Source organism: Chaetodon auriga, chromosome 11, assembly GCF_051107435.1.
Source record: "Chaetodon auriga isolate fChaAug3 chromosome 11, fChaAug3.hap1, whole genome shotgun sequence".
Taxonomy (NCBI): domain Eukaryota; kingdom Metazoa; phylum Chordata; class Actinopteri; order Chaetodontiformes; family Chaetodontidae; genus Chaetodon; species Chaetodon auriga.
The window spans coordinates 22371560-22399412 of NC_135084.1; the positions used below are offsets into that span (position 1 = coordinate 22371560).

Genomic DNA, 27853 nt, shown 5'->3' on the forward strand with positions numbered 1-27853 from the left:
TGTCATCAGGAATTTAACAAGCTCATTGTTTTACATCAAGACAGAAGGAGAACACAAAACATTAAAAAAAATTAAATTACCTCCACAAATGTGCCGTCCAGCACACAACGACACCATAAAATAACAATTAAAAGACAGTTAACAGTCACATCAGTTACACCAGTTTCTCCCTTTATGGGTGCAGCATCACTGAAGCCTGTGTGTCTTCATCATTTCCAGACAGACAGAAGCATTTTAAAGCAGCGCTCTCTAAATTTTACTACAAAAACAAAATGTTTAATCGACTCGGAGCCTTTTGGTAGTCCTCCAGCTCTCTGTTTGTTTCGTCTCAAGTCATCTGAGGAGGGGAGATCTCCGTCTCTTTGTTGTTCCTCTCTTAAGGTTTCCTACATTTTGAAGTTTGTCTTGTCTTCGCAGAGCCTTTGTGTTCAGTTAGCGTCTTTAGTCCTGTGAAGCCTGTTTGAACACACTCTGATGTTGTTGAATGAAAGGATCTCGATCTCTCAGGGGCTTGCTGAGTCTACCTGTGGTGTTTACCTGTGTCTCCTGTTTCTAAATCCAGCTCTTTGGAGCAGTAAGGAAGAATTCAGGAGAAGCTGACAGGCTCATTTGTCCATAATGAATCCAGACTGAAGGTTTTACTGCCACATGTGTACTTTTTGTGAGCAGCACATTCAGGCATATAATGGCCCCCACATGCATCTGCTCTGCTAGTTTAAGGTGCATTTTTGTAGACACTCGGGTGAACTGAAGAGCATAATTGCTAAAATCAGTTTCTTAACACTGTGCAGAGTTCAGTGCCTCAGTCAATGAGCTGTTTTCCTCCCTTAAACCTCAGTGACTTAGCCTGGTCTGAGGAGCAGTGCTCAGTCTCTTGTTTCGTGCTTCCATCTTGTGGCTTCTGTGGGAACTACAACATGATCCCAGACAATATTCTGAAACTATTTCCGCCATCATTTGTTTGTAATGCTTTTTGCAGAGTTTTGACCAGAGAAGAAGTGTCGAACATGTCTGAGATGGAAACGTGGGAACATTTTCCCGCTCTGTAGATGAACAAGCCTGATGCATCTTTGAAGAGTAAAAGAGAAATGAAACCAAGCAAGACTCCTGGAAACAGACTCATTATACTGAAGCTGAAGGGAGTTTGCAAAGTGAGATGACTGCTGACTATCAGGTGGGTTTATTACACTGCAACAGACATCAATCAGATCAGGTTATTGTCTTGTGATCTTATGAAGCTTGTGCATAATAATAAATTAAGATAGCACCCTTTGTTTCAAGATCAGTTTCACCTCCTCGAAATATAATGCAAAAAAGTCTAAAGGCACAAAAAATAATCAACTGAACAGCTATGACCAATTTGACATATTAGTTCTTTTAATTAAAGAAAAATAAGATACTGAAACCCATCACTTCACATCAGATTGCATCTCAAAATTGACATTTTTTGCAGTGGAGCATCCATTACCATCCCCTACAGCCACGGGTAAGTTCATGTGTCTGCAGCCCAGAGAATAAATAGACAAGCGAACAGATGAGAAAATCCTCCAAGTATTTTCTAAGTCAGTCGTTGCTGCGACTCTCGGTTTTTAACTCAGAGAGAACAGTCGGTGTGACTTCAGTGTAAATGTGCCACAGCGCATCCATCCCTCTCTCTCTCCCCCTCTCCCTCGCTGTCTCTCCCTGCAGAGACCCAGCCGGCTGTCCGGTCCGCCCCTCTCTCTGCTGCCATGGCCGCGGAGGCTGCCGGTCGGGACGATGCGACGGCCGGTCCTGCAGACTGCACCGAGATGGAGGAGCGGGTAAGATGCTCGTGGATCATTTAGGATGCTCTCTTTGCGGAAGCGTTTAGGAATGAGACCGTCCATTGACAGCAGGCCTTTCCGGTCCCTGGCACGCCGCTGCAGCGGGATGAAGACCTCCACAGGGTGCTGCAGCCGCAACCATGTCTGCTATTTGGTTTCGGCACAAAATGCATCTAGATAGTCAGGTTTAGAGGGGAGGGCGGATGTCTTTTATCGTTTAAGCAAACGAAACAGAGGGGAGAGGGAGCGCCTCGCACCGCACCGCACCGCACCGCCGCCGCTGCTGCAGCGCCTACATCCCGTGTGACGCGCTGATGTGACAGTGAGAAGTGAAAGTGCAGCAGCTGGTCGCTTGGTGGATGTAGGCTACCGAGGCTCGGTTTATAAATAGGCCGACAGTGGCCGTTCTTTAACAGTTTGCGTCTCACTCGCCTCGTCTGTGCTGAATCCGGAGAGATTTGAGCGTCAAGCCCGTTTTCTTGCACTTGGCCGTGACGCAAGTTGGCAACAACTTGGCAGGCAAGGTAGGGATTTTTCCCGATCAACGGAGCAGAGCTGAGTATGAATGGAAGTAGGGGCTTTGTTGCGTTGATTGAGGTCTTTATCGGAGCAGATTGTCCACCAGAAGAGGCAGAAGAGGCAGAGGCTCAGTGCGCTGTTTTCTCTAATTATGGGCCTGTTCATCAATGGAACTGCAACTAAAAACTCTGTATGTTACCGATTTTATAACAAATCTGTATTTGGATGACATCATCAAGCATTTAAAATATCAAATCATAAGTTAACAGAGCCCAGAGGGCTTGTGTGGGTGCATGTGTGTGAGGTGGGTATTCTTAAAAGGAAGGCATCCGTTCTCCACCTGCCGGCGGGTGAACTGAACCTGTTCTTCCACTTTGCATTTAGTCAGCTGAGATGTTTGTGTCATGCTCTTTAGCTGTTGTCTTCAGTCTGTGAACTCACTCATCAGCCGCGCTTCAGCCTCTCCACATCTCCCATTTGCCTCCATCTCCTCTCAGGGTGAGTGTTTGCTGAGATTGTAGTTTTATCCTCCATCAGGTTGACAGTTGCTGTCAGTGTGTTTCGCAGGCGTTATCTCAGAGGCTTCTGATCGATCTGGTTTTAAAATCAGCTAAAATGATCACAACCTCCATTAACTTGCAGGCTAATTCACACAGAAGGAGGGTGAGATCTGTCTTTGTGTGTATTTTGCAGATGTAGGCTACAGTGCCAAAGGTGAGGCCAAACAAATGCGTCAGATTACGCAAGGCCTAATCGCCTCACTGGAAAATGAGAGATGCTGGATTAAAGGAGGGAGTTAGTTGGAGACCGGGGAAACCCGTGAAAGAAGGCTGTTATTAGAGATTACTGAGCAAAGGATTGTTTTACGACCCAAATACTTTCCCTCAGCTCGATGAGATGATGAGATGCAGTGAAACCACCAGGAATATGAGAGTATGAGAGAGCTGCTTTCTGCATGTTGTTGTGCCAGAAGTGAAGTTCATCTTAAACTTTTGAGTTCAAGAGGAAACTAGTTCTTGAGAAAAAGAGGAATCTGGTCTGGTTTGTGTTTTCTTTGAGCCTTTTTAAAAGCACCAGCACTCTTACTGATGGAGCTGCAGACTTCAGCAGGAATAAGACTTCATCTCGTGGCAAATGTTGTTGAATCGTAGTTTAATTTATTGTTTCTCACAAAGGTTTTCAGCAGGAGTTGTCAAAGCCAAGCACCATTTGATCTGATGACATTACGTTATATCACTCTTAAATGTCTGAGCGTGTCAGTGGGCTTTATTTCCATTTGCTTTTATGAAAGTTTTATTTAGGGTTAAAGATTTTGTACTGAAAAAAGTGTGTTTTTTAGCAGCATAACGCACATCCAGATCAGCCTTTTACAGCGTGACAAAAGCAGCCAGATGTGGTGATAAAGCAGGAGAAACCATCTGATTTGAGATCTTTGTATTAAACACGACACATTTCTCTGATTAAAAAGTGCACATCCTTGTCCGACAGGTTGTTTAAGTGAGGATTTGTGCATTTTAGCGGTTAATTGAATATGTATAGCGGGTTGTTCCTTTGTGGGATTACACACAGGATGGAGGGAGGGTGGAAATTCCCTCCAGATTCCTTGTATGTGTAAAAATGCTCGGCCAATAAAGCTGATTCTGCCTCAGGCTGAGGTGAGTGCGGCTGTGATATAAGCCGGTGAATTAGTGAAAAACAAAGAGGAAGACATGACAACTTTGGCCCTTCTTATACCTGATGTTTCAGCCATGAATGAAACCAGACAAAAACAAACATGCAGCGAGTTACGAGGTGAATTTTAGGGGAAATTCAGGGATCAGAAGATGAGATGAGATTGAAACACTGAAACACATTCATTTGTTCAGTGGCAGAAAACTCTGTTTTGCTCTGAAAGTACATTTCAAGCAGCGCTGCATCAGGTCTTAAATGCAGCTGTGTAAAGCGTCATCACAGGCCTTATCGTGCATGTGCATATATGATCACGATGTGCAGATAATGGAGGACAAGTGCAGCGTCTCATGAGTTATCGTATTAATGTGCTGTGATGTGATAGAGGGGAATGTCTCACATCAGCCTCATGAGGTCTTCTTGTCCTTGCGTCACATTCGCTCAGTTTATCTGGTGAAATCTGAAAATAATCAGTATATATCTGCACACAGACAGCCATCGTGATTGTTCTTGATCTTTAATAAACTATCTTCTCTCTTCCAGCTGAAGCAGGGCACCATGAAGGCTGATCTGGAGGCTTCTCTGCCTGCTGGACAGGAGGATTTCGCAATCCGCTGCCGAGACGTGTGCCGATCGTACGGCAAACTGAAGGTCCTCAGCAACCTCAACCTGACTGTACCACAGGGACAAATGTGAGTGGACTCAAATCTGCCGTCGTGGCTGTGATTTCAGGCATTTATCTGTTCATCTCTTTGTCAAAACTCAACGCAGAGAGTTGAGGCAAAGGGAGACAAGAAAGAGGAACCATAAGCATTAAAAAGGCTAAAAAGCTAACTACACCCACCTTTCAACCAGATATACTGTAAGGTGTATTCTCCACCTCTCCCCTTGTAGCACTAAACAGGCACAAAGAGTGGACTTATCCTTCTCCTCCCAGTCGTCTCAACATGCAAATGAAGGTGAAGTGAAGTGTCCTGAAACAGACGCGTATCTGCTGACTGATCAAAATCTCAGTTCCCTGCTGGACAGTCAGGTTAACCTCCAATAAATCTGCTTTGTTCAGCTCCTTAAAACAGGAAACCTCAACGGGCAGTGACAGGAAGTCTTTTGAGGGTTGTAAATGCCATTGGAAAGACATTTGCAGTATGTTATCTCAGTTACACAGACGGGTAGCTTAGCTTAGCATAATATAGACACACTATAGCCTGGCCAAAGAAAAAAATCTGCCTACCAACCACTCGAAAGTGCACCAATTAACATTAACTAATTAACACTATTTCACTATTGCAAGCAAAACCCCAGGAATGTGAGAAATGCCAGGCGCCTGTTTGTGTGACCACACAGATTAAACTAGCACGATATAATGTGTTAATTAGTGAGCTTTAGAGGTGCTTATTTATTAAACTTAGACAGACAGAGACAGGCTAGCTCTTTGCGGTCTTTATGCTAAGCTAAGATAAGCTAGTCTCCTTCCTGCTCTAGCTCCATGGTTAAACCTGTAAGAACAATTTTTTTGATCATTTAGAATCAGCATAAACAACTTGTGAACGAGTATTGACGTATTTTTTTTTTTTAGGAGCAAAGGGCCTAGGGTGAGCCACCAGGCGAGCTAACAGGGTGCCTTAGACATTGACATTTATCGCCTTGTAAAGTTTGCAAACCATTGCTTGTTTCCACGTCCAGAAAGATTAGCATCCACTTAGAGTCTTGTTTCAGGCCATGATGAGTGTAAGTCCAATATTCAGTCTCTTTTAGCTGTGTTTTGGGTCTCTGGAGGGAAATATCTGGCTGTGCTGTGTAAACTTGTGCTGTTTTGTGCTGTTTTAACTCACAGAATCTAACAATCTAGAGCCTCTCAAAAGCACAAAGGTATGGGAAGTAACTGTGCGACGCTGCCGTCAGTCATTGCTGGGTGGTATGTAGACGGATATGGTTATCTGTCAGCTCTTACATAAACAACACATTTTTACTCTTTCATCTCCTTCCATGCCTGACTGTATGTGTACAGAAGCTGCAGTTTCTCTGGCACGGTCCACCAGTGTCCATTCAGTCCACGTTCATAGTGAATGAACATGCTGGGCACAGCTGTGTGTTTGTGAGCCAGAAGGAAAATCAGCGTGTCGTTGTCGGACCTGTGTACTCTGAAAGCAGATGATAAGCAAACATAAACTCTCTAAAATCGTTCCAGCTTGTTTTATCTGAAGTGCTCTTGATTGTGTGTTGCAGTTATGGCCTTTTGGGGCCCAGTGGATGTGGGAAGACCACACTTCTGAAATGCATCGTGGGAACTCTGAAAATCTCGCGGGGTCACATCACTGTGTTGGGGAAGCCACCTGCGTTCCCTGGCCACGATGTGCCGGGGAAGATGGTCGGATACATGCCACAGGTAAACATCCTAACATTTGCATTTCACACATTAAAAGCTCAGTTTGTGTGTATCACATGTGCAAACTGCTTGTATAAATGAACACATTGCTGTATACTGTACTCACGTGTCCTTAAAACATTTGAAAAGGGGACAAATTCACGCAGATTCAAGGCATGTTCCTGGTTACTCAGGTTTAATAAGAGTTGCAAAGGTCTTAAATAGTCTTAAATTGAGCTTTTTTAACCAGATTCAACATGAAAAACAGTCATATTCACTGCAGCTCTCTTTTACTGCTGAGTCCAATTAGCCTCCTCTGACACTCAGCTCCACATTAAATTGCACAGTGAAGGTTTTTAAGCTCTCGTGTTTTCAAAAGAAAATTCTTTCCCTACATCCACGTCAAATGTCTGCTCATTACAGCTGTAAATAGAGACCTAAGAGCTCCTTGCTCCAGCGCTTCTTTAATTTAGCCTCTGTTGTAGTCGCTGACCTGTGCCTGAGTGGGTCTCATTACTGTCAGACTGGATATCTGATGAGGCCGATAACACACATGTGTCTTCCTGTGTGTGACCCTCAGCCTCAGGTTGGTCCCTGTCAGAAATGATCTGTGACCCAGAGAGGAGGAAACGTGACACCTCCTCAGTTCCCACGGTGCAACTGTCGTGCCGCTGTGGTGAACTTGAGTTGTGTGGTCTGATGTCACAATGCAGAGAAATTCACTGACTCTTTTGCCTCAAGCACAGAGGACAGCAACACATGATATTTCATTTGTTTTAACAGAGAAATGTTTACATTGACTATGTAAGAGTCTGCAGCTTCGTTCATGCTTCTGTCATCATATTGCTTCAGTTCAAGCATCTTTGTGGGGTGACGCTGGCACATGATGAGGGTCCATGCAGGCACGGGAAAGCTGCAGTCTGATAAAACATCCACTCACAGCCTTTGTGTCTCGCAGGAGCTGGCGTTGTACAGCGAGTTCACCATCAGCGACACCCTGACCTTCTTCGGCCGAATCCACGGCCTGACGTCGAAGGAAACCCAGGCACGCATGGATTTCCTCATCGACTTCCTGGATCTACCTCAGAAGCAAAGTCTGGTCCGAAATCTCAGGTACAGGCACAGGTAGTGGGTGACAGAGTGAGTTTGATATGCGGTGATTTGTGCAGGACTGAATGTAGATCCAGCCGTCAACACTGCCTGTATCAATGCGAGATACAGTCAACTCATGGTGTAAATGTGTTTTTAAAGCTGTTTACACATGCCTGTGGACTTTGACACATGAATTACCTGGTTTATGTGCACACACAGACAAGCATAATCCCTCTCTCCTCCACAGGTTGTAAACCGACTGCCCATAAAACAGTATGACTTTGTCTGATAAGGAGACAAGCGAAGGTCCAACAGCATCCCATCTGTTGTAATATTAGCTTTGCTGAATATTCTCAACACACAGTCACTGTGATGTGATGATAAAAGTAGCCCAATATTTTAATATTTCCATTTTGTCTGTCTGGCATTAATATATATAGCGATACTATGATGCTTGTTTTTACTACAAGTCTGTAGTGGCGTGTGTGTGTGTGATGATTTTCTTAAAATAACACAGTGAACGTTTTACCTCAGCAACATTACTGCAGCTGTCCTGCGGTGTGTCGGGTCTTGACGCACCTCCAGTTTTCTCTTTTTTTAGTTTAATTTTGCAAGTCCAAAATCAGAGGCGCAGTAACGAAGGAAGAGATTTTCATGAGGATTTTACTGTGACTTTGTACCTGATTAATAATCTGAGGAGGAAAGAAGTGTCAGAGACTAATGAACACGTACTGAGCTCAGTCCTCTGTGTGTCTCAGTCTCTACAATGTGGCAACACAAGTTCGCAAGCTTTCGCTCCACTGAGTCCTTCAGTCTCGTCTGAAATCATGGGTCAGTGTATTGCTGTATGACGTGTTGTGCTGCAGAGAAGTTCCTCTTTTTTCTTTTTTTATCTTATGCACACAAGATATTAGCGTGTGCAGCAAAGTTGTGTTAGCAAGGCTTCCTCAAAGACTGGGACGGTCACTCTACATTCAGCCTCACCGCTGCCAGCGTCACCATGCAAATCAAAAGTTTTAACCAGTGACTTGACTGGCGGCTCAGTTTGTCCCATTGAACGAATGGTCATATGTGCAGAGCCCTGTTCGATCAGGTCTCCTGCTGCAGGTATTCCTGGCCTTCCACTATCAGCGACTCACAATCAGTCCTTCCCACAGACCAAAAGTCCTTTGTCAGACCAAAAAGCCTCGTTCTCAAGCCATAAAAGGAAGCGGTAGAAATTAAAAATAGAGTATTTGGCATTCACCAAATATTTCCTCTAATCGTGGAGTTATTTTTAAAAATGTGACTTTATCCTTCTCGTTGAAGTCATGCTGTGAGATGTGAGAGAAAACTGAGTTGTTGCAATCTCCCATGCACTGATAGAGATCAGTAAAAGTGCTTTATGGCCCTTTTATGTTCTGCAGTTATTGGAGGAAGAATAATCAGCATCTCTTGTTTCAGATGATTCACGTCCCCGATTCATTACAAAGCCCCCTCTGTTCCCGAAGAGGCCCCTCGAACCAGCTTTCATTAGCAGTTCATGTAATATTTATGTCATCTGTGGTGTAACAGCCTGTCATGTTACTGAGCTGCAACTAAAACTCCAACGGGCAATTTTTTAAAGAGGATTCACTGTGAAGATGATTGGTGTTTTATTTCAGACCTCGCATTTTGGAGCTGTATTGACGATCTGTTGTGTTAATGGTTTCTCTTCACTTGCTCCGCTGTAGATTTATGCGTCGTAGAGCTTGTTGAAACTGCTCACGATACATAATATGAAAGATATTCCAGGTATGAATAAAAACATCATGTGGCATGCGCACTCATCATCCATTTCTGCTCTATATTATTCTTTCTTTTGTCTTTAGTATATTAAAGGATCAATCAACTAATTTGTGCTGCATTGAAAAAGAAATATATTTTAGGAAATATCAGTAAAATAAGGCCAATTTGTCGCTTTTTCATCCCGACTTCCCTCGCCGAGGTCCTTGAGGTTGTTTTCTCGCGGGTTGTCAGGCAGGTTTGTCTTGCAGGTTTCCCCTCCACCTCCCTCAGGACTGAGTGGCATGCACAGAGGCGAGGTGGATAATCAGTTGCGAAACAATTAGGAATGTGGGAGAAGATTCACCTTTGTCACCTTTTGGCTGTGTTTGTGTCCTCACCTGTTTCCTGTGTGTGTTTCAGTGGTGGCCAGAGGCGCAGAGTGTCTCTGGGAGCCGCTCTGCTTCAGAACCCAGAGCTGCTCATCCTGGACGAACCGACAGTCGGCGTGGACCCGGTGCTCAGGGCCAAGTATGTAACACACACACACGCGCGCGCGCGCGTGTGCACAGTCACACACACAGTCATGTATACATAATTTATGGGACATTACGTACAGAAGACCTGTATAACCCTGGCAAAACAAAATACCCAAATCTCAATATCCCCAGTGATGAATGCTACAGCTTCTACTGTCTATGGGAATCAAGATTACTTTACTGATAACTCAGCTGCTCTTCAAAAGGTTGTTATCTTGTTTGATGAGCTGCTGTGTTTAAGTAAAAGCCCAAAAGATAATTCATACCACTCCGTTTAAAACAGCAGATACTCACCCGTTTCAGTGTCCAGTGACCTTTGCACCCTTCATCATGGCAGCATGACCATCTGCATTCATGTACTAAAAGGTTTTCGAACAGTAAAGACTCTGTTCATATTCACTGCTCATTTCTTTTAAGCTTGATTTGTTGCAGAAGATCAATACTGCAGCCAAATTACAGTTTCACATGAGCTAACAACGTCTGTGTTCATGTTTCCAACTTGGAAAGATGCTAGCTTCAATATAACAACTTGAGACAACTGGGAAAGAATTTTTACCGACAGACTATGCATATGTTCAAGTCCAGAGACCTTTCTGAAAGCATGCTGCCTTCCCTCAGCGTGTTGTTCCAGTCTCATTGTGTAATAGCACCACAAAGCCTCATCAGATCAGACGGTTGGCAGGCGAAGTGCTGCTGGCGAAGCTGAGAGCTTTTTCAGACTAAGATTTGAGGAAAAATCTATTAACGAGCGGGTCAAGTGTTATGTAATTTGTTTGGTTTCTCCGGCCTCCTTTCTAGGATCTGGCAGCATCTGGTGGAGATTGTGAAGACGGGGAAAGTCTCTGTGATCATCACCACACACTACATAGAGGAGGCCAGGCAAGCCAATGTGGTGAGATAATTCAAACGTGCATGCACACACACATGCATGGAGACCTAACATGCATGTGCATAAACACGCAAGGACAAATTAAGCATAATTACACACTCGCAAACAAGATTCAGGAATACTGCCGCAAAATCAAAGAACAAAGCGACCACATTGCTCCTCATGTTTCGCCCCCTCGTAGAAAAACAGTGAGTCCATTGATATGTGCACTGAGTCAATATGTTAGATGGAGTTTATCCTTTATTAGCTTTGACAGGAGAGACAAAAGCTCCCATTGAGTGAGAGTAAATGGAAAGAAAAACTTCCAATAGAGTTTGTAGAGAAGCTCTCTTTCTGATGAACATGGACACTGTAGTTTAATCCCACATGCGTCGTCCTGCTGCTCGCTGGAGCGCTAAATGTGAACTAAACCCCCGCTGAAAATAGTCCCCAACAAATGCACACTGTACTCCTGTTTGAGGAAAGTTTTCTGACAGTAAGACACACATAAAAACAGAACTGAACTGTTAGAAAATCAATTACCTGAATGAGGTTTATTGGCTATGACTTCATGATTCTTATCATCTGATCATGGTGCGATAGATTAAATGACTGATCTGAACATTGGACTGTTGCAGCTGGTGATTAAGATCTTTGCTCAAAACTTTGCATAGTCTGAACGTCACCCAGCCAACATACAAATACAGTGTCAAGGAACTGAGAACAGGAAGTAACGCAGATCAGCACCTCAGTCAGCAGACAGTCATTACCGATTGTCTGCTCTCACTTGTGCACATACAGTCACAGATTTCAATCATGTCAAAATATCACTGAGTACTACGAGTTATATGGTAACCGCACACGACCAGCAGGGCCTCACACAGTACAAAGGTAGTACTGCAGTATGCCTATGGCACTACAGTTTTACACCCATGTCACCTTCGCCCCTCTTCAAACTAATGCTTGTCTCAGCATAAATCCAGTCATTCCACCAGTTCAGCCGTTGTTCAACCAGTAATCTTCTTTGCATGTAAAATCTGTACACCTGAGTGCTTTACTGGTGTCAGTTTGTTCTGTATATTAGGCTACCATTAGCCACATTATGCTAGCTTTCTCCTGGGAGTTAGACAGATTGACACGACTCCCAACTCTCCACAGTTAGTCACCAAAAGAGGAGAAATGTGTCTCCAAAGTTGTCTATGTGTTCTTAGCTGGCTTGCTAACGTTAGCCAGCGTCTAGCTTACAGAGCTGGAGTATGGGTGAACTCTGCAGCTTCACCGTGAGGATGGGACTGTAATGTTAGCTGGCTGTTAAGGGTCTACAACACCCCCAAATCCTCCTTGATCTAATTGATTGTATTACACTTTGAAGCTAACTGATTACTTTGAAGCTCATTTTGTGGCACACAAACATTGGTGAGACTCAAGCTAGGTGTTTCCTGCTGCAGCTGTTGTTTATGCTAAGCTAAGCTAATTGCCTCCAGGCACTAGCTCCATACTCGGCGTGAAGACATGAGAGCAATATCGATCTTCTCATCCAACTCTTGGCAAGAAAACTTTGTACCTCAGTGAAATCCAAGTAAAAGAAAAGCTGAAATATTTGTCGTATCCACACCTGTAATGAAAACGTCTGCAGATATCACTCTTCTCAGTCTTTTAAATTAACACTTCTAAATACATTTTACAGATTCATGCACCATTTACCAGGTTTTATGTGTTACTCTAACTGCAAGAAATTCATCAGTCTGGATCTGACTGAGAATTTATTGTCCCATGATGGTTTAAATGCTTGTTTAAGAAGCTTTTCTAGCCTACCACGAGTCCAGAAAAAGAGCTCAACACTCATGACTTTCTTTCCATGGTCTCATGCTAAGACAAAATGTTTGCTGTTGTCGACTTAACGTGAAAAAAATCAGCGCTCAAGTGTGAACATGTTGAGCTCCCTCAAAATTATGTCCAAGGTCATTTAGGCCTCTGACTGATGCAGCTACGTGTAAACACACAGCCAGAAATGCTCCACTAAAACCAGTCCGACAGCTCAGGCGGCTCAGTGGTAAACAGGAGTAAACACCAGTGGGTGGCAGGAGATCACGCCGGCTGAGGGACAGTGTCCTGGCTTTGCTGATTTTTTTCTGTCTTTGTGACTGTGAAACCTTGACAGAAGTAAGTCAGGTGAAGTCACTCATGGTGCAACAATGCATCACTCCGCTGCCAAAGAATGAGCTTTTCAAGGTCATGTCAACATGCTCTGTTGATGTTTCATCAGTCCCTCTCAGCGCGGTACAAAAGGTAGACTTTGCTCACAGAGCAACCTGTGACTTTTGCTTATGGCGTGTTTGACCCACTAAAGAGTTTGAAGCAATAAGTTTCCCACTCACACAGCCAGGACACAAATTAAATAAATCACTGGAGACAAATTTGAAAATCAGGTCACTGTTCGTTTTCAAAGAGTTTAACACCAACATTGAGTGCTCATACACTACAACAGAGGTGTTAGAAGTGACAAACTTTGGCTTTCCAGCAGCAGATGCAGCCATGTTTGTATATTTTTTTAGAACAGATTGGAGTTTTCAGGAACTCTAAATTACTTTCAGGTTCTATGTTAGATTTAAATTCAGGTTTGATTTATGAGCAGGTGCCATGATCCATTATTTGATTTTATAAATAAGACTTTTAGTAAACGAGCTGCTGTCATCTCTCCAGGTCGGTCTCATGAGGAACGGCTGTTTGCTGGCTGAAGGTCCTCCAGATGCAGTCATGAAGCAGCACAGTGCGACGGTGAGTACTCATTAACACACTCATATTGTGTATGGACACCAGGGCAGGGCAGGCAGGCTGTCCATGGGACCATGAAGCAAGGCACCTTTATACACTGTAGCACACTGCATCATAAACAATGGCAGTGCAAGGTGCTTTATATTCAGTATTACATTAAAGATATTTAGCAGAATAAGATGCACTAATGAAAGACTAACAAGGCCACACTCATATGTCTCATTATAAAACAACTAAAAACAAAACAAAACAAAGCCTCGTTGAGTGTATTTGCTTGCTGTGCATACATACTGAATATTTGTAGTCTGGTCCCCGTTCACCCACGTCATCCTCTGCTGCAGACCCTGGAGCACGCCTTCCTGCAGCTGTGTGAGACCTCAGACCAGACCGGCTCCAATCAGGGGTCCAGTCCACAGAGTGGGCCACTGGAGAACAGCCAGTCGTTCGAGAGCGGGCGGGAGGAGAGTCGGCCAATTCTCGGGGTCCAACCAGGAGCTGCAGAGGTTCCCAAATGTTCAGGTACTATTTTAGAACATGCAGTACTGATCGCATTTCTCTTTACTAGACAGTTATATATTAAGTTTAGCTCCAAAACACCAAATATGAGGATTATCTGAGGTAATTATGGCAGTTTTTAGTAACAATAAATCTCTGAGTGTCATGATGGTACTGCTTCAGAATCCTACTACTTTGATTGGCTGTTTAGAGATGTTTGTGGCGGCATCACAGCAGCAGCATTAATCAGTATCAATATAAAGATAATCAAACTCTGTCTTCTGTTACATCTGCTGATAATTTAGCACAAGTGCCCTTTAAAAATGAAAATGGGAACTCAGTGGGCGCCGTTAGCTGATTCACAGTTATTTCAGCTTCTCAGTGAGTCAGAGCCCAAAGTGACACCTTCACAATGTTTGTTTCCAACAGTCCAAACCTCAGAATGATTACAAATAAATAACAAATGTAAAAAATAATTAAAAAGAACAGCACCAAATCCTCACATTTGTGAAGCTGCAGGCAAGAAATTTTACATAAAAAATGACGTGTTTCCCTCTGAAGTGGAGTGGAAGCAGTTGCATTCGAGCGTGCCACTTGAGTAAATGTACTCAGTTACTCTCCACCACTGGAGTTACTATTTGTTTGTCTGTTTGTCGTGCATTCAGCGGACTGGAAGGTGCGAGCCCGACACTTCCTGCCGAAGTGGAGAAACATCGCCGCCCTCATGATCAAAACGATGGTGCGGATGAAGAGAATGCCGGGGTGAGCTGCACTTCACGTTCAGTATGGATATCTGTTAATCGATAGCAGGAGTTATGACGAGTGTTTCTGACTGTTACCCTCTGCTCTGTGTTGGCAGTTCCTTGTGTTTCCAGTTCTTGCTGCCCGTCATCCAGGTCTCCCTGATCTGTTTGTGTATTGGAGGAGACCCGAAGGGGATCCAAGTCGCTGTGGTGAACAACGAGACCTCCCCCTCCGGTTTCAGCCAATCGCTGCTCTCCTTCCTTGACAACTCCAGCGTGCAGCAGGTATTCATTTGGCCTTTGGGAGACTCTGATATTAATGCACATCAGGCCTGATCACATTCTTCTCATGTTTATGTCCCAAAGAGGAAGCGGATAGTTTCTGTATTTGTTTTCTAGCAGTTACATTTACTGTAAAACTGTCATTAATTCTGATTTCTTGTGATTCCTGTTTTTCATCGATTCTGACGAGACTTGCATTCTTGCGTGGCAGGATTTGACTTTATATCAATCAGATCATTTGTTTTATGCCTTGCTGAATTATAAAATGCTGTCACAGAGCTCAGAGTTGCGTATCTGAAATGTTTCAGTCTAGAAAGGAAGTAACCGTCTTCACTCCCAGTTGTTATGTTTAATTTGACTTTGAGCAAGCAAGTTTCACTTCTCCTCGCAGCAGAGCAAACACAAAGACTTCAGTTCTCTAGGTAATCAGTTAAAGGCTGTTCCTCTGTGTGACCACGAACAGCAACCTTTAATATACTGTATAGCACAGATACAGATACACGCTGATACTGAGCAAATGAGAAATATTAAGTATGAAGATGATCTTAAGCAAAGCACACAATCCCCAACATCTCCAATGAAGCTGCAGTGACATTAAAGGCTGGAGCAGTTTGATATCAAAGTTGTGTCTGCTCTTTGTGTCTCCACAGGTGCCCTTGTCCCATAAGGATGCTTTCGATGGGATCTATAATGCAGAGTACTGGGGCGTCATCGGCTTCGGCAAGAACTTCACCAGCTACCTGACAAACAGGTGAGAGAAGCCCGCAGTCGTCAGCCCATCTGTTTAATAATTAATCAGTAAACGGAAAAAACAGTTAGATCATGTCCGGTTGTAATGTCATAGCTGCAGATAAGCTTGAAGCTGATCTGTGCACCAATTCTGTCCGTGTGCTGCAGTGTGAGAAAACATCGTACTTCAACACTGCTGCAGTTTTTGGGATGGTATTTTAAAAACTAAGTGCGAGGAGTTTTAGTCTGACCTGTTTGTGACTTGACGTGTTGCAACATGTCTGACATGATTTGACCCTTATGATGAGCTTCCTCTGCTCTCCCGCTCCGGTGACACAGATAGCATTGTTTTTCTTCCTGAGCCCGCTTTCCCGTCCTCATTTGACTGACTTTCGATAGTGTCTTTTCATACATGCCATAGCACAGACGGATACTTATGATTAATGCACCTGCAATGCCAATGCTGATTCCAGAGGGCTGTGTTTGTGTGCATCACAGGGATTGTCAACAGTCAATCACAGCCCACAGAAAAGCAGACCAGCTCCATCAAAATGTCAGTGTGACGCTCAGACAGCATTCCAGCTGCAGAGCAGAGACAAAGTCATCACACAGAGAAACACGATAAACACCCACAGACGCTCACTGCACACATGTCTTCTGCTTTTTACTGAACTCTACGGTTTGTGTACTTTTCACTACACAGGTGAAAGCATATGATAATGGACATGAACTAACATTACAGTTCTCCAAACATGATTAAAAATTTAAGAAGTGCCTTATAACACATGTACAGGCTTCTTAATGTGTGTAATCATACTGTATATCATTAATTATGATTCCAGCTGTGTCACTCTGTTCTCTAATTGTTGGCAAAAGCATTGATAAAAATGTCATTATATCTGCTTATATTGTGATAAAAGCCATTAATTAAGTGTTTTTTTCTGCTGTGAATGTGAAATGGAGGCAGTTGAGATTAAGTACAAAGTACAAAACAGCTGAGGATTTTATCACGGGACAAGCTGAGTGAAGCTGAAAGTAAAAGAAAAAATGCAGAACTTAAATCTACTTTGAATTTCCTGGATTACAGATGCAGAACTTACTTTTGTCCCGCACTTCTTCCTGTCTGCCTTTGACACACACATAAACAGACACACAAATGAAACCACACCAAGATACACCTCTGAAGAGGCATCATGTGAGGATGAGTCAGGCCTGGAGGGCAGAGGGCTTGTGCTGTTGGTTTGGGTGTGAATCACGGTTCTGTGTATTTGTGTGTATTTCATTGTGTGTGTGTGTTATTGTGTGTGTGTGATGACTGGGTAGACAGTCTGGTCCTTCCTGTCCCTAACACACCAGGCAGGTCACAGCTTAGCACCGACCAATCAAACGCTCATTCTTACTCGATCATGCGCTGCTCATGTGACAGACCTGTCTGAGAAGAATAAAAGGTGTCTTCACCCACGTTTTCTGCTCATGTGAAAATAATCCAGTTACGTTCAGGCTGATACTCTTAAAGACCACATGTGATTTCATAAGGGGAACGATGCAACGATGTTTAAGTATTTGTTGCAAATAAGGTAGCAAGACAAGAAACAATTAAAATCCACAGAAGAAACTCGAGGCCTTCCTCACCTCGTAAACAAAGTCAAGATGCTAAATCATGTGAATTTTAATCTCCCCAGTGTCTCAACAAGGCCACAGGCTTTATTTGTTTTCAGAGAAATAATGAACCTGGCTGACCTTTTATTAGCTTTTATTTAGAGTGGTGATACCAGCCTGTAGTCACTTAGCTTTGTAAGGTAATGAGCTTGGCTGCTAATTATTTGAAATAAAAAAGAGACCTTTAGAGTTTGTTGGTGACCCTGCGTGCTTCCAAATAAAATGTTGTGTCTTATTTAGTTCAAAACACAAATTTTCCCTGGTCCGCCTACTTAAAGATTTAGGATTTCAGTCAAGAATAGTCACATTTTAGAGTAAAACTTGCTTAAAGGACCATCGGCGAAGGCCAAAATCGAGCCCCAGTGACAAAGTGTTTCTCCGTTTTATGATCACGTGGATCTACTCTGCTATGTCAACGATGTCGAGTTATCTTGTCATCTGTCTTGGGGTGTAAAAAGCTCAGGTGTTGCACAAGACAACAATCAGAAAATATGCATCTTCACAGTCTTATTTTGGCTCATATTGCAGCTTTAGCACTCCAGCTGTACTGATTATTTGTAAACTCAGGGAGGTTTTTTAATTGTGACCATGTCTGTTATTTTCCAGGATGATCCAGCGGCATGTTTCTAAAGAGGTGATTGATGGAGGATCCGTCCACGTCTGGCTGGATCTGACAAGTGAGATGCAAATCCTTCTCATAGTTTGCCGTCTTTGTGCTGAAGTGGGTCAAATTTATTACACTTGAACTGAATAACTGCCACTACAAAGACTGGCAATAAACAATTTAAAGAAGTTTGTAACTGAAGTTTGGGTTTTTGCCTTATATTTTCTAAACTTGTGAGGACTTACATCTGGAGGAATCGTCATTAACACAGCACGTTACGCACAGTTATCATCAGAGACGCTGAGGTTGTTCATCTCTGCTGTTTATGTCTTGTCTAGATCGGCAGATTGCCTTCATGCTGCAGAAGAAACTACATGAAGCCTTTCAGGTATAAATTCTGTTTATCTTCTGCCGTTTGTCTAGTTAAAATGCAAATATTCACACCATCAGGAATCATTCACCACATCCAGAAAACACAAAGACATCTGACAACGTTTCCTTTCTCTGATCCGACTCTGGTTGTGATGAAGATGATAATGAAAGCTGCTCTCTGTTTTCAGGCCTTTGTGGATCATAAGTTGGGCAGTAGTTCATACCTGGTCGCTCTGCCCATAAAGGTGAGAAAACAGAATAATAAAAGAAGATATAAATGAGTGGAATAACAACACAAACAAGTTGACAATGAGACATAAATGCACAGCTTCAGATGTGAGTGTGTTCCTGCTGATGCTACGTGATGGAATAGAAAGTTTGATTTTAATCTTCTGTTGCTGTCGTCTTGCAGTTTGAGGAGCCGATCTATGGCAGCCTAAACACTGACTTCACTACGTTTGTGACACCGGGAGCTGTGCTCAGGTCAGTATGAGGTGGGCTGTTTGATGCAGTTTGAGGTGGGACAGCTGTTATCGATCAACACAGCAGCCACAAGGATTAGAGAAGCTGCACCTCCTTTTCTTAATTCATGTACGCTTTGTTTAAAGAGGGAAGTGTGTGAGGTTGTATTAAAACAGTATTGCTAATGAGAAGTAGTGTTAAAACTTCTTTTTATCTTTCTTCTTTCTCCTCCTCCTCCTCCTCCTCTTCCTCTCTGGCCCCGTAGTATCACCTTCTACCTGGCTGTGGGTCTGACAGCTCTGTCCTTTGTCCTGGAGAGGAAGGAGGGACTTTTGGACAGGTGCTGGGTCGCAGGTGAGAGGTCACGCTGCTCCACTGATCCGCTGTACTCTCCAATTCTAAGCAGGATGTGAGGTTTTAGTGCATTTATACTGCGAAGAGTGAGACGGACTCGAGAAATGCATCCAAAAAAACACTCAATGGACACTAATTTGCAACACTGCAGTGTAAACTGAAAATGGAAAAAATTGAAATAATTGCATGTATTGGTGGAACAGCTGTAGGTAAGTTAGATTATTTTAGTAATCACGGCTGCTTGTTTCCCTTCTGAAGCCATAATAAATACTCGTGTCACAAATTCCTGTTCAAATGCACATTTTTGCATATTTGAGCTTAATAGAAGAGGAGAAATTTTGGATGCAAGAGGACACCTGAAGGAAACACCTTTACTGAACATGCAGGCGTCCTCTGAAATTGCATATTTTCTAACACCATTCTGGTTGTTTGAGAAGTCTGTTTGGATCTTTTTTGGGGAGAAAATGTCGAAGATGTTTGCTCTGAGTCTGTAGATTCATTTAAATGGTTTGACTGAAGGCAGTAAAGTGTTTGTGATCGATGCACATTTAAATCAATGCATCATCAAGTGTAATGTGAGACGTGACCAGTAGGGGGAGGAATATGATCAGAGAAGGACGTGAAGACGATGTTCAGCAGAGGAAGCAGACACTGTTTTGTTCTTAATTTTGATATGAATTACTGATTTTATAACTACTGTAATTATTGAAGGTTTAATTAAATTCTTTGTTGCAGCCATTTCGATTCAGAGAGATCAAATGAGATGACGATCTGCAGAGATTTTGGAAAGACTTTCTAAGTTAATAACAATCAGTTGTGTCTTTGTGTGCGTCTCTGTGTGCGTCTTTGTGTGCGTCTTTGTGTCTCTGCAGGTGTGAGCTCTCTGGAGACGATGCTGGCTCACCTCTTCTCTCAGCTCTTTGTCATCAGCGTTCAGATCCTCCTGCTGCTCCTCTTCATACTGCTCGTCTTCAAGGTTCGACAAACACAAACACCCCTCAGAGAAGATGAAACTTCGCTGTAAATGCGGCTCTGCAGCGGCGTAAATAAGACCTGCAGGGAAGAAACTAACAGCGGGGAAATTTAGAATAAGTCATAAAACACCGATAGAAAGAAAGGCCGACAGGACTGTTTGATTTTAGAAACAAAGCCGACTGTCTCAGTGATTTCTAAGCAGCTGTTGTCACTTTAAAGTCCACAGAAACGCAGGAACACCTCACTGTTTGTTCCTCAGTCATTTACTCCTTATTGTAATGCCAATACCTGCCTGCACAAACAGACCACAGGATCAATGCTGTTTTACCCTTACAGAGACCAACACGCTGTCAGTTAATGCTAAAGCGAGGCTGAAGTCTCGAGGTGGGCACGCGTGGTCATATTTCCTGCACTGCTCAAACACCAACGTTGCTGTTTCAGCCAGTTTTTCTGAGACTGGAAGGCTCATTAAAAGAGCCCCTAAAAGGTCACTGCATTCCTAATATGATTTGGTTTGTGGACACTTTGACATGTTGAAGGTCTATTACCCGGCTCGTTTGCATTTTTACTACATCGTCAAAAATCTGGCTTTACCTGCAGTAAATAAGAGCCATAATTATGTTAATAATAACTCATGTTAACCCTTAAACAGGCCTCATGTGTGGTTCAATTATCCTCTGTTAAATGCACATGTGGCGTGTGCAGAGAGAGGAAGTAAATGTTCCTGTGTGAGTCCAGCAGCTCTGAAGGTCAGCGGGGTCAGAGTTACTGTGAGAACCACCAACCAGGGGGAGCACGGGGGGTCAGTTTGTTATTGATTTTCAATGGACACGAGTATGGAATCAATACAGGGAGAAGGCACTCAGACAAAAGAGGATACATGTCATATCGTGTGTGTGTGTGTGTGTGTGTGTGTGTGTGTGTGTGTGTGTGTGTGTGTGTGTGTGTGTGTGTGTGTCAGTGTGCTGAGTCCATGCAGGCTTTTATGGCTGTGTGTTCTTGTCCCTGTCAGTGTGTGTGTGTGTGTGTGTGTGTGTGTGTGTGTGTTAATGAAGGTGCTGAAGTCCACAGAGACCACCGCTGCATAAATCACTTCCTGCGTTGCGCCGTATCCAGGCATCACTGCGGGATCGCCACGACAACAGCCCTTGATTGCTGTGGCAACCGAGCAGTCATGTGGCCTCTTGGTGCAGGTCTATTTTTGCATGTTGTCAGGGGAGACGGATAGTGTCTTAACACACTGAGGACAAGTGCACCGAGAGACACACACACACACACACACACACACACACACACACACACACACACACAGATCAGTCTGACAAATGGCTGCAGATTTGGCTGAAGTTCAGAGAGTGACCACCTCGAATCTTCTGTTTTCACTGGACTCTGAGCAGTTTCACATTGGCAGCAGGAAAGCTCATGTTTCTAACTCTGCACCATCAGATTTTTCAGGCACAAAACAACACGAGGCTTTGTAAAGGTTTTTTCACACGTGCAGTCGCACTCGCCGCCACCTGTAAACAGACTACAATATTAATTATGATTAATAACGTTTTCTCCCAGGTTTAGGTCCTCTGCAGCTCTGTGGGCGATGGTAGCCTAAACTTGGCTAACTTGCCTCAGTCTGTCGTCTTTTCTCACTCGTCTACCTCCACCTTTCTCTCTCTCTCTCTCTCTCTCTCTCTGCAGATGCCTAACGAAGGCTCCTTGGTGCTGGTCATCATTCTGATCGTGCTGCAGGGCGTCACCGGCATCTCGTTTGGCCTCGTCATCTCAGCCGCCATCGACGACGAGCAGAGCGCCAACCAGGCCGCTCTGGGCATCTTCTACCCCAACCTCATCATCAGCGGTAGGCCTTGCTGCACCATTATTTAACCAGGAAAACTGACTGGAGGCTCTGTGATGTTGTGAACTACTTGTAAAGCTTGTTTGTAGGTAGTGCGGATGAATATTTGTTGAGAAGATCAAAACGTTGGAGGCTTCAGGTGTGCTGATACGCTCATGCACAAAGTTTCTTTACTATCTCCTCACTTGCAGAAGTGGCTGTTTGCTTCCAGAGTGGACACTTATTGTTGCCTCAGTACTGTGTGTCAGTCATGATGCATTTAAGGTCAAACCCCTCTCTAGCATGCAGGGCAGCCTATATGGCCCTGTAGTGGACCAACAAGGGCACTTTATAATGTTTTCTCTACTAAAGGCCAACCAAGAGGGAGCTTCTGCTGATTTTCTCCCCATCAACTGATTTAAAGTGTTTTTGTTGCACAGTTGTCATGGGATCAAATTTTTATTTTTCTGAGCATTTCAAAGACTTTTGTCAACAGTTTATCCCTTACCTAAAAATCCTATCATTTAGTAGCTGCTCTGGGACTTTCAAACATGTTGCATGATCTTTTAAGTCAGAGGTCCCTAAAGTGCTCTGAACTGAATGGAAATTTGAACATCTGCAAGTCCTCGACAAAAAAAGGCAAACCCCATGTGCTGATGAAGGTCACATGATATGACTGAATTCTCCAGAGGAGTTACTAAACTGGACTTGTGGTGAGATTGTTTTCTGGTCTGCCGTTTCCAGGCGCTTGTTTTCAAACTCCTCGACTGATCTTTGAACCTCTTGTCATGTTTGTTGTTTGCTGCACTTTTTTCACGTCCTTCCTTGCTTTGAATTATCACAACAGCATAAAAACAAGAGAAACCCGGGATTTTTTAAATGCTTTATGTGGCTCACTGTTCGGATCGAGCTTCCATACACAGCAGGTGTAAACGATGTCTTACACAGTATCCTCTCTGTCCTGTTCGTCAGGTATCATCTGGCCCGTGGAGTGTATCCCGTATCCTCTCCGCTACGTCAGCCTGGCTCTTCCTCAGACTTACGCCTCAGAAGCCCTTCGCTGTATCATGTACAGAGGTAATGTACTCACACACGTTACACAACACTCATCGGTTTCATAATGTTACAGTTTCTTGTGTGTAGCTCGGGCTAGGTGCATGCACACGCCTCACATTGTGATACACAACATAGCCGGTGCATCAGCCAGTCGTCTAAATCTTTAATCAGCTCTGGATCCTGTGTAACTCCACTTCCTGGAATTTGAGGTATAGCGGTTTCGCTCTGTCTCCCAATCTTTCTCCTGAGCTCGACCTCACCGTCTCTGAACAATAGGACCTGACAACAGCCCCGAGCTCTGCCGTGTTACACGATACACGCCGAGCACAGGAAGTCAGTGGAGCCATTTCCTGTTTGAAAACCTTATCGCGGAGGTGCAGTGGAAGATGAGACGGGGGCAGAAGTCAATTTGGGGGATGAACTGAAACTTTTTTTTTCTTAAAGCATGCAGCCAGTGCAGCTTTAAAAAGCTTGGTTTGCTGGTTTTTGCAGATATGATCCTGTTTTCCAGGGCCAGGCTAGCTGTTTCCCTCTGTTTCCAGCCTTTATGCTAAGCTAACTTTGGACACAATTTAACATTTAAATAGCGAATATAAACATAAATCTTGCCAACAGGTTGGGGTCTGTCTCGGATGATGGTGTGGCGAGGCTTCGCGGTCACCCTGGGCTGGAACACCTTCTTCCTCATCCTGGCCACAGTCATCTTGAAGCTGAGGACGTGACAGCCTCGCCCCAGAGAACCCTGTTCAGTGCAGGGACAGAGCCGCCAGGTGAAGCCCAGGAGCCGACGACTCACCTGGGCCTCCTGTCTGTGGATGGCCCGGGGCAGCGGAGAGCAGGAGGGGGGAGTTTAACGGACTGATGGGGATGATGCATCAGTCTCCCTCCTCCCAGTGATCTCCCTCACATGCTCACACACACATACACACACACACACCAGTCAGCTGCCTGATCCTGCAATAGTTGCTTTGGCCTGTTCAAGCATGAGTGAAATTTCCAAATCCTGCATGTAGAAGTGCAAGACAGAAGAAGCACATGCACAATTTGAGAGGATTTGTTGGGGATAGAGTGTCGTCTGATCGTTTGTGTCACTTCTCTGTGCAGCTTGTTGAAACGTTTCACTCTCAGAATGGGCCATGAACCAACTCAGGGTCATTTTTTATGTTTTTTATTTCTGTTTGCCCTTGGTCTTAATGCTGATAGTGAGATTTGGTGGTGAATATATCAACTGTAATTGTAAGATGATGGTTTTCTCCGTGCAGTGCTTGTTGTCTATCATAAATTTACATGACAAAGAAATTACATGTAAACGTCAAGTTTAAAATTGTGAGGTTGCCAGAATAAGAGTCACGAAAATGTGGAAACATTGTCTTTTTTCCAGTTGCTTTACACGCAGACAAACTGAGGAGGAGACTGTGTTATATGTTATCCTGTGGAATCACAGAATTTTGACGTTCTGAAGTGCTGAATGCTTCATATTATCCAGGAAATTCTCGCCCGTTCAGGCTTCCCACAGCAACAATATCTTCTCTGATTGCTTGCTTGTTGTATCTTCGTTCAGATTTACGTCCTCTCTGGCAGGAAGTGTTACCAGGTGCTCACCGTCGTCGTCGTTCTCACTAACTTGTGTTTTGTGCCTGCATCTCCTGTGGGAGATAGAAGCGGGGTTTGATGTTGGTGATGGGAAGGTATTGATACTGTATCATTTTTTCTGATTACTCTTCACTTTGCTGGACGGAGTGGAGGCTGTTGGGTAGATTCATCCCACAGGTCAGGTGCGTCATGCTCTTCAAGCCGTCTGCATCCGTGCAAAACATGAGTTTCGACCAGCTCGTACTTTAAACGGTAACACAGAATAAAAGCACACGGGAGTAACGCTGGTTTGGATTCAACACGTCGTGGAGATGTGCCTTTGGGATGTTGTGGTGTCGGAAAAGGGAAGACAATGAAATCATGTAGTTGGACTGTAGAAGATGATCGGAGTCACTGTAGAAGAGTGTGAGTCAGAAAGCTCGATCATCAGCAGTGATGGGCTGCATTTTAAAGTAACTCCTTAGGCCACTTTGACATTATTTTGTTTTTTAATCTGTAGGCCAGTCTTTGGATAGTGAGCTATTTTTCCAGTAAATAAGTGAGATTTTTTTTTTACTTTGTATAAACAAGCATGTTAAATTAATGAATGATGGGACTGGAAACGCTAATGACTAGAAAAAATAACCAGTTAGAAAAAAGATAACTCTACGCTGTTAATAATAAATTCTACCCAGTTCATTTCTTTGCATTTTACTCATCTCTCTGCAGACAGACAACACACTGATGTCTAAATCATTGAGCTTTCTGACGTGACTGCCTGCGTTCTGTCTTTAAAGGAATAGTTCCACATTTTGGGAAATGTGCTTATTGCTCTTGCCAAGCGTTTGATGAGAAGATCAACACGACTCTCATGTCTGCACGCTACATATGAAGCCACAGTCAGCAGCCAGTTAGCTTAGCTTAGCATAAAGGCTGGAAGCAGCTAGCCTGGCTCTGCCCAAAGGTAACAAAATCTATGCAGCAGCTCCTCTGAAGTGCAGGAAGTCCACAGTCACTAATTCCAGCGCATAAAACCCCATAAAACCACAACTTTTGCACAGATTTAAGAAATAAGATGAATCAGTTTGTGAGCTTTACTCTGATGGTAGGCGAGCTGTTCCCCTCTGTTCCAGTCTTGATGCTAAGCTAAGCTAATCGGCCGCTGGTTGCTGCTTCATATTGACTGTACAGCACAGATGAGTGTATTTCCAAAAATGTCTATTTCTTTAAAATTGAGACTCAGTCCAGCATCACGTGTTGTGCCAATCTTATAAAGATTAAAAATGTTTACATTCATCCGGATGCATGCCTGACAAACCAGAATATTTTTTTAACTGCAGTCAGATGTAGGACTAAACACATATACCAGCATGTGTCGTGTTTAGATGTGTTGTGAATCTTCCCTCATAGCCACGATGTTACGTGTTGCAGTGCTGGTAATGCACATGTCATATTTCTGTCCTGAAGAATTTATGTGTCCATTAACAGGATGAATAATTAATCTAAATGACTGTAAATCCCTCTGATTGGTTTGCATTGGACTGGTCATGGTCTAATGGTACAGATGTAAGTGCAGTTTGCTGTGTGTGATGTTAGATGTTGAATCTTTAGGAGAGATTCGCTGCACTGTAAATCTGCTGTCGCTCTGCCGTAAATTCAGTGTTCCTGTCGCACATTTTAAGGGACATTGCGCTCCTGTTTGGTATAAACCGGGGGGGCGGTAGCCTCTTCACTTTTTTTTATCATGTTCAGATGACACAAACATGGACTCAGCTGTATTTTGCCAAACTGTGAGGATATACTGTAGCTCTGCTTATGTTCTTACCTGGACAGAAAGCCCACATCCTGGTGGGATTACCTCTGTGCCTCACTGGACCCCCATCACACAAAAATCTACCTTTTATAAAATAAGTTTATGACGGAGGACAATCTCTGGTAAAATTGGTACTGCTAACATGAAAGCATGGACAATACTTGGTAATATTGTGAGCACACTTTCTTAATTTGGGATATTATTGCTGAAAACTGTTGACTGAGTGTCAAATGGTGATATTTGTTCAGAAGCGCTTGACATCCATATTCAAGGAATAACCGCACGTTCATTTTTAACGTTCAAAAACTCCAGTCAGAAATCTACCTACGAATCCAACAGATGCATAAAACATTTCATAAGATTTGCATGAACTGCGGTTATGCTACTGAAGACACTGTTTCCAATAAGCTGATCACATGGGTTCATATTAAACTTTTCCACTACTTTATTGTACCTATAATGTTACGTAGCGGAGTCTCTATGGATGTTTTTCCAAACATGTGAATTCAAGTCTAAAATCATCCTTAATATGTCCTTCATAAACATTTCCTTCATCTGTGATCTCCTTCAAATTAAGGTTATAAGATTTATATGTAGCCGTGTCTTTTTTCTTATCTACCTGGTTAATATTGGAATGTGCAGTTCATGCAAACATGTAAAAATTGGCGTTGCCAGGATTTCCACTCTGCTCCGAACTCCAGTCGACTACCTCCGCTGTCTCTCCCCAAAGGGCATGTAAAGCATTTACACTCCTGTGTTGTGACATGTATGCACTGTGATCGCAGACACGCTTCGATGAAGTTCTACTCATGTTCTTTTAAACAATAAACCTTGTTGAGAAATCCTCCCTTTGTCTCCTCCTGCCTCTCAGACCGGTGCCAGATTTTACTCAACACCAAAAGCACAAAAAAATCCCTGTGGTTACGAAAACAGCCGCCGGCCATGGACGACAGATTTATTCAATGACATCATGCTCGCTTGCATCACTGTGTTGCCTGTTACCATGGTGATAATGATGACCCAGCAGCCTTCAGTAGAATCTGGATCTTGACCTGACTGGTTGAACTGTGTGTGTGCGTGTGTGTGCGTGCGTACGTGCTATCTGTGTGAGCTGTTTTCTCGGGGTAATAAATCTGTGCATGCTTCTGTTTTCTGTGCTGCGTGTTTCACAAACAGCACATAGTGTGTGTGTGTGTGTCTGTGTGTGTGTGTGTGTGAAATGTATTTAAACCTGTTTGTGTAGGTGAATGTGTTTGTGTGTATTTAGTGTGTGGTTGTGTGGCAGTAAATTTGTGCCTGAAATTTAAGTACCAATGGTCAAGAAAAACCTCCCGATCTTCACACTGTCCTTCTTTTGCTTGCAGCTTCTCCATATTTGGTTGCTAAAATATTTTAGGTTTGCTGTCATTTACATTATATTTGACTGCACTTTATAGGAGAAGACTGTCGACAGATTTCATGAAAAGACCACAACCAACAAGCCCGCCTCTCAAAAGTTTCCTGTCTGTGGGAGGAAACTCAAGCCCATTGGCTCC

General features: G+C 43.5%; 1 protein-coding gene across 3 annotated transcripts; it reads left to right on the forward strand.

Moving 5' to 3' along the window:
• Positions 1-1111: 1111 nt before the first annotated feature.
• Positions 1112-27165, forward strand: abch1 (ATP-binding cassette, sub-family H, member 1). 3 transcript variants are annotated; one of them, XM_076742380.1, is made up of 21 exons: positions 1112-1174; positions 1690-1802; positions 4536-4684; positions 6219-6378; positions 7316-7470; positions 9616-9723; positions 10530-10623; positions 13303-13377; positions 13716-13893; positions 14535-14631; positions 14729-14897; positions 15545-15645; positions 17889-17959; positions 18225-18274; positions 18447-18503; positions 18671-18741; positions 18986-19074; positions 19947-20050; positions 21742-21901; positions 22850-22954; positions 23549-27165. In XM_076742380.1, exons 2-21 carry the CDS (start codon positions 1731-1733, stop codon positions 23653-23655), a joined length of 2172 nt encoding a protein of 723 aa, XP_076598495.1. In that variant the 5' UTR covers positions 1112-1174; positions 1690-1730; the 3' UTR covers positions 23656-27165. The 3 variants fall into 3 exon arrangements, with proteins under 3 accessions (XP_076598495.1, XP_076598496.1, XP_076598497.1); XM_076742381.1 differs by lacking the exons at positions 1112-1174; positions 1690-1802 and adding an exon at positions 2259-2329 and having other exon boundaries at positions 23549-27164; XM_076742382.1 differs by lacking the exons at positions 1112-1174; positions 1690-1802 and adding an exon at positions 2744-2822 and having other exon boundaries at positions 23549-27164.
• Positions 27166-27853: the final 688 nt, after the last annotated feature.

Bases quoted from the DNA above. Each gene is read 5' to 3' on its own strand.
- abch1 (XM_076742380.1), top strand. From the start codon at position 1,731: ATGGCCGCGGAGGCTGCCGGTCGGGACGATGCGACGGCCGGTCCTGCA. The intron at 6,379-7,315 runs GTAAACATCCTA...TGTGTCTCGCAG, and splicing joins TGGTCGGATACATGCCACAG to GAGCTGGCGTTGTACAGCGA. The intron at 18,504-18,670 runs GTGAGAAAACAG...GTCGTCTTGCAG, and splicing joins TGGTCGCTCTGCCCATAAAG to TTTGAGGAGCCGATCTATGG.